This window comes from Halictus rubicundus, chromosome 3, assembly GCF_050948215.1.
Source record: "Halictus rubicundus isolate RS-2024b chromosome 3, iyHalRubi1_principal, whole genome shotgun sequence".
Taxonomy (NCBI): Eukaryota; Metazoa; Arthropoda; class Insecta; order Hymenoptera; family Halictidae; genus Halictus; species Halictus rubicundus.
The window spans coordinates 10,033,862-10,047,085 of record NC_135151.1 but is presented as its reverse complement, the minus strand read 5'-3'; the positions used below and the strand labels follow the sequence as shown (position 1 = coordinate 10,047,085).

Sequence of the window (13,224 nt, the reverse complement as noted above, 5' to 3'; positions counted from 1 at the left end):
CCTTTTTCTATTCGATTTATATTTCTTTTTGATTTTACAACGATACCGTTTGTTTGTATCGATTTAAATTTCTCCGTCGAGGAAAACAATTGTCGATGATGTTATTTACAATTCCAGCCGCGGCCACGAGCACAGGAATATCAATTTTTACCGAGATAACAATGCGTAGTTCCGATGGCTTTTGTAATGGTTTTGCAATTGAAACTGTAAGGTAACGAACCCAATTACTGATGGGTACCAATTACTGTGCCTAATTAATTATACCCATTGTCAAAGCATAATGAATATTACGAAAGACATTGAAAGACATGGAAAGACTTTGTTCCTTCCAGTTTTCCAACGATAAAATAGATTGCAAACGTTTTTGCCACTCCATTTTTGTTACATAATTTTCAAAAATAGGATTTGATGTACATTTGATATATAAAAATATTTTGTTGTTTAGTGTGCTGTTTATAAAACAGCCTATAACCATCAACCATCAAAAGTGAGTTACACAAAATAACGCTTGGTTCTAATTACTGGGTCATCATACTTGTTGTTAACTTAAGTTGTTTCCGTTTTAAATATTATGTTCCTTATTTGTACGTATAATGTTTCAACCTCGCAATTCGATTAGCCCGTTAACCAAGCACGACGAGTTAACTCGAGTGTTCGCTACGGTCTTTCAACAACTCTTCATCATGTTCTTAATCCAATCAATAATTCTTTCACCGCATCATAGAATTCATATAAAACCACATTCTGCTCGCGTTAAGCGTGATAAAATGTTACGTAAAATTGAATTCCCTCGAGTTATGTGCACACTGCAGTAACATCGAACAATTTTTCGTCACCTCTTATCTTCTTCTTTTACTCGGTCAAAGCAGCGATTTTTTTCAAGATATTAGGTCGTTGCATATGAAACGTCCGATTCATAAAAGTAACTTTAAACAAACATAATTTTCTCTAAATAAAACTTTTATTGATTAAAGTAAGCATCACTGTGATCGTCATATTCTGTCAAAAAATGACGAGTTTTTCGATTATACTATGGTAAATATTGAATTTTTTGGTTGTTCACTCTCCCCGTGTATGAGATTATCATCTATATTTTTGAGCTTTTTTTTTATCATTGACTACTAGCGCGTTTATTTACTACCACATTTTGACCAATCATCGCATAATGTTGTTATCAATATGTTTATTTTTTCGCTCATATAAACAGAATACACGTCGGTCACATTGACCGGTGTTGAAATAAATTTCATTTACAAGTAAAATTGGATATACAGATAGAAACTGAAGGTAGGACTTGAAAGAGTAGGTTTGTACCTTTAAATGGTATACATAATGAACCTATAGATTACAATAGTATTTCTTGATTAAAACACTTTATAAACTTTACATTCTGAAATCGGTAATTCCATATGCAACGACCTAATACATACGACCAATGCTCGTTGTTGCTTCAGTGTGGGCGTAGCTTTACGTTTCGTCTCTTCGAGTTTTCGAATTCGAGTTGAAATAAATTGACAAGCGTCCGACTGGACAGCCAAAAAATGCCACGGGCGGAGTCTTATCTTCGCGGAAGTAATTGTTTTTGTTGCATTGTAATTTTGCTCGATTACATGGAGCACGAGCGCGTAAAATCAGCGATAGCGGAATGCTTTTTTATTGATTAGGAGCTCGAGATGTGTCGTAGACTTTTATTAATAGAAATGTTTAGAGACACCGTGATCTTCAATCGTTCATTCACGTGCCCTCGCTCTTTGAAATATAAGAGGGATAGTTTCACGAGCGCGATGGCCATTCAGTTTTTAGTCACGGCTTAACCACCTCGTCGACAGCATGTGTTGCTCGTTGCCTCTCGTCCGACCGAGCTAGCTCGCTGAAACCCAACAACATGTCAACCTGAGAGCCGTTGTTCTTCGATCATCGAAATCCGTCGAAATTTCGTACGCCTTTCGAGCGAGACGGCCGCGAAAGTCGACAAAGATCAGTGGCAAAAGTGCGCCCGACAGATAACCATCTCCAGACGAGGAATTCTAAAATTCCACTTCGGACTTGTTGTTGTTTTTCCACCGGGGAGATTGCAGCTACTAAAAATGGCCTGCCCCTTATCAGACGCAATTACGTGAGTAATCAAGATTACGCATTGTGCAACGCTTTCTGAAAAAAGCAATTTCGATTTTGTCCCCAATCAAATCGTTTGTTTAACGCCCACGATAAGTAGACTGCGGATCTTTGTGCAAAATAAAAATTGTTTGCACCAACTACACACAACTTTCTTTTCTCCTTTAAAAAAGCATTATAGAGACATTCTAAATTTCTTTTAATGTTTTTATTGCGTGAAATTGAACCAACTCGTTTTTGTTGTAAATGCATGAATTCCGCAGTCTAATGATAAAACAGCAGAGAATTACTTTAGTTGCCAGACAGTTATAGAGCAAGGGAACCAATTACTGTGCCTACATTAATTATTTTTGAAGCATAATGAATATTAAAAAAGAGATGTTGAATTTTTTTTCTTTAAAATCTGATAATATTTTCTCTTTTTAAATATTTATTATGCTTTAAAAATAAGTATAATTAATGTAGGCACAGTAATTGGGTTCCTTAGCTTATCTACGAACGATTATTGCAAAAATCGCGCGGTTAAGGGTGTTAATCGTTCCCAAGTTTAGAAATAAGGGGATGAACGATCTTCCGCGTTAGACGGTCCCCAAAAACTAGTAGACTAACTGATGAATTAATTAATAAACAATAGAGTTAATAATGAACGCCACTCGGGAAATTGATCTTTAACTGTATGAATTAATTGCCGTGAACTCGCACTGAATTGCTAATAATCCCTAACAGTGATTTATAATTAATGACGAGCATTATTAGGACGTGTGTCTGTATTTTCGCGATAATAAACTGACAAATTAGTGGTGTCGATGTTGGTTTAACACAAACCTACCACGGTCAAAATGACCAGTTTTCTATTTCACAGTTATTGAAATTATAAAAACGTGTTCACAGGAAATTTCTGAATTGACTTTTTTATTTAAGCACATATTATCATGAAAATCATTCGAAGTTTAAATAAATTCAATCTTCTCCCTTCTATAAGACGTTTCACTTTTATGTGTTTTCTGCTTGGTAGGTTTAGCGTTAAATTATTAATCAGCGAATTCAATTATGAGCCGGGCCGTCGGAAAATCTGCGGGAAAACTGGATGAAATTTGGTGATCTGATTTTAGAGAGGACCGCGATCAAGAAAACGGCCAATTGACTGAAGGGCCGGGCATGCTTTACGGCGAATATCTTCGATTGGATAAAATCTTGACTGCGCAGAGATTATTGAGTGCCGAGTATAGCAAGGAAGTGCACGACGAGCATCTTTTCATCATCACACATCAGGGTAAAATGATTACACGTGACTTTCGACCCTTGCTCAAGCGTTATTGCTAAACTGCCGATCTGTATGCAAATATAATTCTTTTTTCGGTCGAAGAAAGAGAATAAGTAAAAAGAAAAATTTCACTGATTGTTAAAAAAAAACCGTCAAATTACTGTTAATCAACAAATTGCAGAATTTTTTGTTTTTGTGTCGTAACGTGATAAATGCAGTCAAATACAAAGTTCAATGAAATGAATATTGTTTACAGCTCAGTCCTACAATACTAACATCGTCAACACGGGAAATGAATTTTTTTGTTTAATTTTAATTTTAATTTATGTCTCCGTGAATCATTTCTAATCGATTTTATTTTGCATAAAAATCAGCAGTTTAGCAAAGAATGATAATTAGCGTAGAAACTACGTTAAATTTTATTGGATAATTGTGAACAATGTAGGAAAACACGATTATTTTGAACCCATGCGGTACTGGCTCCCAAAATGCGCATTTCCTTGTAACTTTATGCTAATCTACCGCTAGAGGCAGTCCACTAAACGCAACAAGTTTATGTTGCTCTACAAACAGAAGAAAGTTTTATCGTTAGATCAAGTGAATGCATAGAATCTGTTTTAATCCCTATATTGTAAAAGCTAATCACTAGACTGCGGATTATGGTGTATGGAATTTAAACGCTTTAATGTATCAATGATCTTTCGGCACGGCTCCTATTCATGGTAATCGATGCAAACAATGTTTATTATGCATAACAATGCTCAGACTGCTGATCATTAGACTGCGGATCTTCATGTAACATGAAAATTGTCTGTATCAATTGCCAGAGGCAGAAGCCAAATACAAAGACCGTTTTTTCTCCAATCATTTTAGTAAGTGGAAAATAACGTGTCGATATTCTCAAATTATGTTAACCCGTTGCACTCGAAGCTATTTTAGCTCCAAAACGATACATTTCTTCCGACCTAGAATATTTCTCTTCTATATATTTTTTTTTCATGTTATACATATGAAAATGGTACAATTCATTCGTACAATACTGAAATGTTAGTAATTTATTAAATACAAACAAATTTAAGGATGTAAAAAATATTTTGAATAACGATACAGCAATTTTTAGTGGCGCCTTACAGTCGCCATTCGAGTTGTAAGGGTTAATCTGTCTTGAATCACACATACCCAATTTTATCACAAGTGCATAAAATACACAGTCTACTGATCACTGTTTCTAGCTTCTTAAAATTCGTTTAACAAGAATCTATCGATCCCAGCGACATTCGAGCAATTTTCCTAGCAATTATAATAGTAACTACAGTCGCAACAATTCGCAAGCACATCGCTGAACAACCTACTGACAAGGTCCTTTAACACTAATGCTTATTGAATACGTTTCGCTGTTGGTAGCATACGAGCTCTGGTTCAAACAAATCATCTACGAGCTGGACACGGTCAGGACGGTCTTCAACTCGGAGCCGAGCACCTACGATCCGGCTCTGAATGGGACCTCGAACAACCGTTCCTCGCAAAATAATCGGCTGCCCCAGGTCCTGAACGAATCGAGGACCCTGGAGATCTTGAAGAGATTAAACCGCATCGTCCTCATTCTAAAAGTAAGCGAGATATCGGCGAGATGATCGTATTTTCGTGGCTCCCGCTATAAAGATCAGCTAAAGAGGAATAAGAGGAGATTCAAAGATAGAGAAACGAAGAATAGACAGAGAAATAGAGAGAAAGAGAGGCGAAGAAACAGAGCAAATAGAGTTTTCCCGTGCGGCGAGAACGCATCGCAGGATAATTCGATACGCGCGGAATGAGGCCAGTAACCATACGTTGACAATGACAGTGATGGAAGGAACGTGAACGACCCTTAATCGCAAGCCAATTAGAGCATTGTGATTTATGACAAGGGTGCTGCTGATCCGCTCGCGGTGACTCTAATCGAATTTCTTTGATGGGTCGCCTCTCGAGGGGTTCTCGCCCGGTTCTAGCCGTCTTCGGTACAGGGTGTTCGGTAACGCTAGTTTAACCCTTTCCTAGCAACATTCCCAGCTTATATAGCAAACGTTCGACGCCGTATGCGATGTCGATCGTTTCATTTTTGACCTACCTGCCTGCCGGCAGTTACTCAAAATTTTTTTCTTTTAAATCGAAACAATTTCTCAACCCTTCGTTTGACAATATCGTGTCGCGACGAAGTCTCACCCTGAGAAACGTGATTGATGACCGCGGATCTTTATGCGAAATCAAAATTTTCTGCGTTGTTTGCAACAAACAGGAGTTAAGTAGTCATTGATTTTCTTCTATCATGGCGGTGATCTTCCCTGAAACGAAGTGGAATTAGTATAAATGTATATTGTATGTACAACGTGTTTAATTCGGCTTCACTGCTAAGAATTGGCTCACTTCGCTTACTTTCTACTTTCGTCTAACCTCAGCCTGAGCCCGCAAAACGTTGCAAATCGGGTCGAAATATATGTTTAAAAAAAAACACGTCTGAAAGGCATATTTTGTCGAATATCTTAGAAAAGTTGTGTGATTCTTCATAAGGGATAGATCTGCGAAAATAGATTTGAAATTTGTTATTAACATTTCTAACGAAACTACAAGCTGTAATGCAAAGTTGACTTGTGTTCTAGCAATTAAAACCCCAAGGAAGTTCCAGACCGTGAAAAAATAATTTTGTCCAGCCAGCGACAAGAGTAATCGAACCATGGCTGCGGCGTCATCTGAAATTGCGTAGTATGTTGTCGTGTTCTCGGCTATAAGTCCGCGATCGTATTTTTCAAACATTCTGTATATCTGTCACGGTCGTTAACGATTTCGATACCCGATAATTCTCAGCGGATAGTTAGCAAACGGGTCAAGGTTCCGGCGAACGCGACACTTTTTTGTCGACGGCGTTTTCCTCGCCTCCTCTCGCGCCGCCGACCCCATTCACGACGGAATCAGAAAGATTGTGGGAACTACAGGAATAACAGTGGGACCTGAGTAAGTTAATACCGCTAGATGATATGCGACACCCCTCGCTGACACGCATAGATGCGTTAGGTAACAGACTCGTTGGCGCTCTTTCCATACCACAGAATGCAGGTGTGGTCGTCGCATTTTCTCGTCTCGCGACGAATGAAAAATCACCGGCGCAGGGTTCAGCAAGCAAGCGAGCAGCTAGGCCTGTCGATCGCGAGATGATCGATTCACCGACGATTTCTCATGATCTCGATCCCGCCGGATCGGAAGATAGAGCTTGCCAGGAGGTGTTCTCTCAGAATCTCTCATTCCGCCGAGATCTACCGTGACGAGCATGCTAGATTTGTCAAGGGTCATTTTTCCCTACGTAACAGAAGCGCAAGGGTGGCAACCATACAATTTCAGACGCGGGGTCTTAGACGCGGGCAAGATCGATTAGGGAGCTGTGTACAAAACCAGCTGTGCACAATTCGTTAGTTTGAAACGCAAATTACAAACGAAATATAACAATTGCCATTTTCGAGTTGGATCTACATAGTTGTGCGATCATATAAATCGGAACAACGGGACACTGTTTCTATGCTGCGTCTTATTTCGTGTATTAATTTTGTAGAAAGAATAATCAGTTCTCTGTTACATCATAGCAACGATTTTGCAATTTTTCTTGTAACAAAATGAAGTTGAAGCAAAATTTGAAATGTGGTCTTCATTGTACAAGCTTTAAGGAATGCTCACGTATTTTTCTTTTTCTTCGTTTTCACGAAATGACTGTACTGGAATCTTCTTAACGTATTATCAATTTTAACCGATTTCGCATAGTAATAATTAAGAAAATTTTAATCCAGTCTTTCTATGTCCACACTGAAGCAACACCGAATAACTTTTTGTCACCTCTTGCCGTCTTCTTTTTTTTTTTTATTCGGTAAGAAAAGAAGAAAACAGCCAAGTTGCTCGAAGTGGCTGCAGTGTGGACAAAGCTTCATGGCGAAGGTAGTAAAGGTCATATCCTCCTTTAACTTTACTCTTTAATAAGGAAAACTTGCGTAAGGCTTAAGGGTTAACTTTAAATTCATTAATTGATTAATTAACCCTTCAGTCTCTTAAGAGCTCGATTAATTAGTGTCTTGGCTGGTGGCTAGAAATGTTTTAAAAAGGACGTTTCCTTCCTGGGGAAATATTTTAAACCTTTAGAAATGGAAAAATATATAACATCGTCCATCCTAAGTACAAAGAATAAGTCAGTATAATCTATACATATAAAGTCAACCAACGTTCCACGTACAGCTTAGGAATAACCCAAATTACGATCATCTAGTGCACGTTCAGTATCAGACAATAAACCACTAAGTGCAGTTCAATAAACGAATAACTTTGGTTCATGTTTTTTCGGTTTCGAACCACGGTGAATCGTTGCGAAAGTGTGTGTTCAGCACTTGGTTCTCTTCAGCTTCTAGTAGAGCAAGTGACCATTCTGGAGACCATGACGCCTCTGGACTTCATGGCGTTCCGAGACTATCTGTGTCCAGCCTCGGGCTTCCAGTCGCTGCAGTTCCGATTGCTGGAGAACAAGTTGGGCGTGAAACAGGAGCACAGGGTCAAGTACAATCAAAGTTACACCAGAGCGTTCGGCAGAGACCCGAAAGCCATCGAGGCGATCAAACGTTCCGAGGAGGAGCCGAGTCTGAGCTGTCTGATTCAAGGGTGGCTGGCGAGGACGCCAGGCCTCGAGAGCCACGACTTCGACTTCTGGGGAAAGTACAAGAGATCCGTGGAGAAGCTGCTCGCTGAACAGGAACAATATGCTCGAGTAATTGCCTGATTACGCGTTCAAAATTTTCAAGATTTCCGCGGGTCCCGGATCGAGAGGGATTTATTGTTGAACTTCTTGCAGAAACAAACGACGGAGCAGCTCAAGAATTATTATCTGTCCACCGTGCGTTCTCGACAAGCGGCCTTCGAGACGATCTTCAACGAGTCCCTTCACAACGCGCTCGTGTCGCGAGGTGAACGTAAATTCGTGTACAGAGCCTTTCAAGGGGCCGTGATGATCACGTTGTACCGCGACGAGCCGAGATTCAGCCAACCCCATCAGATCTTGACAGCGCTGATGGACATTGACTCCCTCATCACGAAATGGAGGTGTAAGAAAATACAATCATTCCGTGTACTATTTAACGTTTCAGATTATAAGAAGTACATTTGCCATTTAACCTCCAGATAATCACGTTCTCATGGTACAAAGGATGATCGGATCGCAACAGCTCGGAACTGGAGGATCTTCCGGCTACCAATACTTGAAGTCCACGTTAAGGTAATACTCGCAGGTGTATAGCTTCTGGACTCTCATAAATTAATGTTCATTTAATATTATTGATAGACTACGGATATTTATATGCAAAAGATCCCGGCAGTCATGGCCAGATCCATCAAAATCTTTACATATTTATTTTCATTTGCTAAATAAAATAACAGTGTCTTTAAACGCATAAAATCCACAATCTAATTATTAGAACCATCTGTATTCTTGGAAATGCTAGTTTTCATTTACAATGCTACTTCATAACTAAATTTTATATTCCGATGACAGTGACAGATACAAAGTCTTTTTGGATCTCTTCAACCTATCAACGTTCTTAATACCCCGACACATGATCCCACCATTGTCGAAACAAATGAAGACAAAACTGTCGATCGCCTGCAATGGATGGAACCCAGACGATAATCAAAACAACTCCGAATGCACCCTTGAGGACACGTAAACCGATAATCACGTCCCAACGATGATAACGCGCATGGTACGTTTCTGAGGAAACATATTATAGAAACGTAAAAGGCAAACGCATAGGAACTAAGCATAGAGTGGGTAAATGAAATCTTTTATTACAGCCTATTGCTTGGCACATGTTAAAAAGTTTGTAAAAATTATAGGAGTCGTGTGAATTGTCATGCGAAAGAATACTTGTTAGTATTTATACGTATATAACAACTGCGTCGTAACAATGATTACCTTGATTAGAATAATTTGATAGGCTACCTATGTACATTTAAGGACCAATACAAATAGTTGATTTTAAACTAATCACGTTAGTCACTTGATTCCAACTGATCCGGTGGCTCAGAGTACATTCAGCGACGACACTTGGTTTGCTATACCTGTTGAAACACAATTCATTTCTGTTAATTTGTTCGTTTCGTGCGTATCACCTACCAGCAGTTACTTATGTTACCTTAAGAAAATAATAAACTGTTATAAATAGACTTCGAATCTTTTTTTTGAGATCTGTCGCGAAAACGGGGTCCATAACCGACGGTCGCAAACACGTCAACGCATTTTATACAACAAGATTAATCATACCGCATAAATTACTGCCTATCGCAATGTACATGTAGCCTTTATCGCCAAAGTTGGTGCCCCACGAATTCTTAATAATATAATGTGGTATGGCCGCCGACTTGTCGTAGCCGACTATCTGCACAGCGTGGTTCAGACTATCGAAAGAGCCGTCGCAATGGTACTGTATCACTCCGCCCAAGTAGTTCTGCCAGGACAAAGCGTTGACCGCAGCCGCAACCGGTCCATGTGTGGCGAGCGTTGCCAACAGATCACCCTCTGCATCTACGAAACTAACGCCCGTTAAACCTTTAATCGCCTTAATAACAACCGTCGCAAGTGATTGCCACTCGTAGGAAACTGCCGCTTTCGAATTCGTTGAATTCAATCAAGAATTCACCGGTTCGACAGTTCAATTGCTCGTAGAAAAATCAAAATTCAAATTCGCGTCTATTCTTGCTAATAAGCTGTTCGGAAGAAAACACTGGCTCGTTTTATACATTCGACGACGTCACCATATCCTCGTTGTCGAGAACAGTGCCAACTGGTCAGCTTATATAAGAAAACCTTTTACACGTAATCGCTCTCGCTAAACAACTCAATGACACGGTGCTCGTCGCTGCTTTACAGATTAAGCGCTGGCTAGCGATTTCATTTTCATTTCATCGATCGAGTATATTGATATCCGAATGCTCTTTCTTTTTTCGAAAGTATGTCGCTTCTTTTTTCATGGAGACAGTGAAATCGATACGCGTGCGTTGACCCCGCGGTCTAGAGTTACAGAGTCTTACTTGTCGCACGTGAAGTCTTTTACTCGAACGCTGGGTCCCTTCGTCAACGTCCTAGAAGGTATAATCATGTTAATCGTCGTTTGTGCCACCCTTGAATAGAAATGATCCAAATGTACTTACTTCTGCAGTTGGCACATACCCGTCGATCGCGTGAGCGGGTAAACAGACGCTGGAAGTATTGCTGCTTTCGTCAACACCAACCATGAGAGCAAGCTGCAAATGTCCCCTCCATCGCATCCGAAGTTGCTGTTCTTCGCGCAGTCGATCATCTGTTAAAATGTTTAAAAAATCTCAAGGTTTCAAAAATTCAAGAACTCTGCATCGTTTCATAGAACCGGTTACTTTGAATCGTTGACGTACTTGTTGGACGCTCAACGAGTACAAAGTGCCATTTTTTATCGCAAACATTGACTCTGCCACTTCGACGGTGCTGAAGGCCCAACAGGCCCCGCAGGTCCCTTGACTTTGCACAGGAGTGACCACTCCTTTCTCTCTCCAATCGAACTTCGCTGGCAAACCGGCGGATCTTCTCACTCGATTGCTCGAATGTCGCAGGCGGTGGCATTGATGATAGGGCGCCTTGACGTGCCTCTCTCCTAGCACATTATACGTTCATTCATGAAAGACAATTGTTAATTTTATTCGTATTAATACGTTGATCGTCTCGTGAATTTTGAGTGTTTCACACAACTCTTTGCCTATTTCGTTCATATAAACAATATAGCGCATTATTACGCATTATTAGCGATCATTAGTAGCTCAATTAGTACCATAATTTTGTTGATTTCATAACGAATAAACAATATTCAGTGCCACTAATTTTATGTCAATCGTTTTTAAGCAAGTCACCAGTGACCACCGTGGCAGTCGACGTGTCAACAATTATTATTAGTTACTTGATAATGTAGTTTGCACCTTACATTATAATTCATATCTACTAGTATTATGACAATCGTTTTGAAGCAAGTCACATTTTCGGTGCCTAACGACGATTACGCTTATAAAGAGCCCCGTATGAATGATGTTCCGCCTAACATAAGCGCCTTAACCCTCGCGCAGGCAACCAAAATGTATAGACAATTTTATTTTTTGAAACTACAAATCGACATGATCAAATCTTTGAATTTTAATTTAAAAAGGCTACGGTCTTTCGTTCCAACCCAATGTCTCACCCCTTATGGGAAGGTCTGGAATAAGTGTTTGTGTCAGGAATTCGTTCTCGGACATGTCCGAGTATGCAGTCAGCCCATAGTAAGCGCTCTCCTGTGAAGATCTAAGGCCGTTCATTGTTTCTATGTGCCGCAACGATCTCTGCAATAAAGACACAGCTGTCGGTACACTTGTTACGTTAGCGGTTACATAAAATGATAATTCAGTATCTCTAGTTTCTAGAATACACGTTGCAATAAATCGTTGCAATATTTTATCAATCATGTTGACAGCACATGATGATACTAAATATATAGTAATATGATGCATTATTATACCATACTGCATACTACATTATGTTCAATGCATTCTGTACTAAATTATATCTTATACCATTAAGTAGAATATACTATACTACATGTGCTACACTTGTATTACTATATTGTACTAAATGTACTATATTGTGCAGAACACATGCTATTCAATAGTAGAAAATATACATGCAGTGGGTCGTTGAAACTCAATTGATCTGCTTATGTAATTATGAGCAACGATCAATTAACAAATGTTTACGTATTTACCTATCCACAAAACAAGATTCCCGGGCGTTTTAAAAGAAAAAAGAAAATACGATCGAAGGCGCAAGCGCGGGAAATTTTCAAAATGGAACACGATAGATCGAAACCGAGTACCATCGAAGCCGTATCGCGTCAAGTATTCGCAGCACCTTATCAAATTCTCTCGTGAATCGCAATTGCTTACCTGAAACCTCTTGAATCTTGTTTCGTATTCTTCAGGCTTGTCTCTGTAAGATTTATTGTAGCGCGTGACATAGTCCTCGAACAGCTTAACATCTTTAGGGCTGACATCCGGGCCGACCCGGATCGGTATTCCCAGAAAACACAGACTCACTATCACCGCCGCCAATACTACAGTCTTCCACTCCATATCGAAGGCGAAGCATGATTCTGTAACACGGTAAACCTCATGCCAAAGCAACGAACGCATACACAAGTGAATCGTCGTTGCATGACTCAAACTGATCTATGTATGTATACAATGTATGTATTTACAGAGACGTATCACTGCACGCGTGTATGTTTCGATATCACCAGGGCCGTAAGAAGATCTAATTAGATTTACGACGCCGGTAGACCTATTTGTATTCTATGAAAAAAGAAAAAACAAATATACGTAACTCGTAATGTTCAAATTATTTATATATACTAATGATTACATTTATAATTTTTCTCCCACATACAGAAAAGAAACTATTAATTAATAATTCAGATTTTCAATTACTGATAGAAACATTTATTTTATTGTATAAATTATATAGTCCAGTGTATCGTCATTATATGCATGTATAATCCTATTGCTATTTGTACGTGTTCTTTAAAAAATTGAAAAATAATCCATTTAATGGGAGTACATCGTTCCACATGATTTGAAATTCTGTGTGTTTCCTAACCTCTGTTTTGATGTATAAATCAAAATACTGTATTAACATAAACCAACCTTAATCATTAATCGTTTTGTCCTGAAAATATAAAACGAAATTATCGTTTATAAAATTACATATAATAGCGTGTTTGTACATAATATAG

The 13,224-nt window shown here is 39.0% G+C and overlaps 2 protein-coding genes and 1 long non-coding RNA gene across 5 annotated transcripts; 1 reads left to right on the top strand and 2 right to left on the bottom strand.

Moving 5' to 3' along the window:
* Window positions 1-1,761: 1,761 nt before the first annotated feature.
* Vermilion (Tryptophan 2,3-dioxygenase vermilion) lies at window positions 1,762-9,425 on the top strand. 2 transcript variants are annotated; one of them, XM_076785292.1, is made up of 7 exons: window positions 1,762-2,116; window positions 3,228-3,388; window positions 4,784-4,989; window positions 7,794-8,153; window positions 8,238-8,487; window positions 8,564-8,657; window positions 8,934-9,425. In XM_076785292.1, the coding sequence occupies exons 1-7, from the start codon at window positions 2,088-2,090 to the stop codon at window positions 9,103-9,105; spliced, it is 1,272 nt and encodes a 423-aa protein (XP_076641407.1). In that variant the 5' UTR covers window positions 1,762-2,087; the 3' UTR covers window positions 9,106-9,425. The 2 variants fall into 2 exon arrangements, with proteins under 2 accessions (XP_076641407.1, XP_076641408.1); XM_076785293.1 differs by having other exon boundaries at window positions 3,131-3,388.
* On the bottom strand, window positions 5,000-7,612 carry LOC143352639 (uncharacterized). Of its 2 annotated transcripts, XR_013081979.1 has the most exons (4): window positions 6,044-7,612; window positions 5,792-5,934; window positions 5,487-5,700; window positions 5,000-5,412 (listed from the first exon to the last, which is right to left on the bottom strand). It is a non-coding gene; the product is annotated as an uncharacterized LOC143352639 (long non-coding RNA). The 2 variants fall into 2 exon arrangements; XR_013081978.1 differs by having other exon boundaries at window positions 5,000-5,700.
* Window positions 9,206-12,634, bottom strand: LOC143352634 (cathepsin O). The gene is made up of 7 exons (XM_076785294.1): window positions 12,380-12,634; window positions 11,641-11,779; window positions 10,829-11,064; window positions 10,589-10,737; window positions 10,469-10,519; window positions 9,702-9,970; window positions 9,206-9,499 (listed from the first exon to the last, which is right to left on the bottom strand). The coding sequence occupies exons 1-7, from the start codon at window positions 12,623-12,625 to the stop codon at window positions 9,462-9,464; spliced, it is 1,128 nt and encodes a 375-aa protein (XP_076641409.1). The 5' UTR covers window positions 12,626-12,634; the 3' UTR covers window positions 9,206-9,461.
* Window positions 12,635-13,224: the final 590 nt, after the last annotated feature.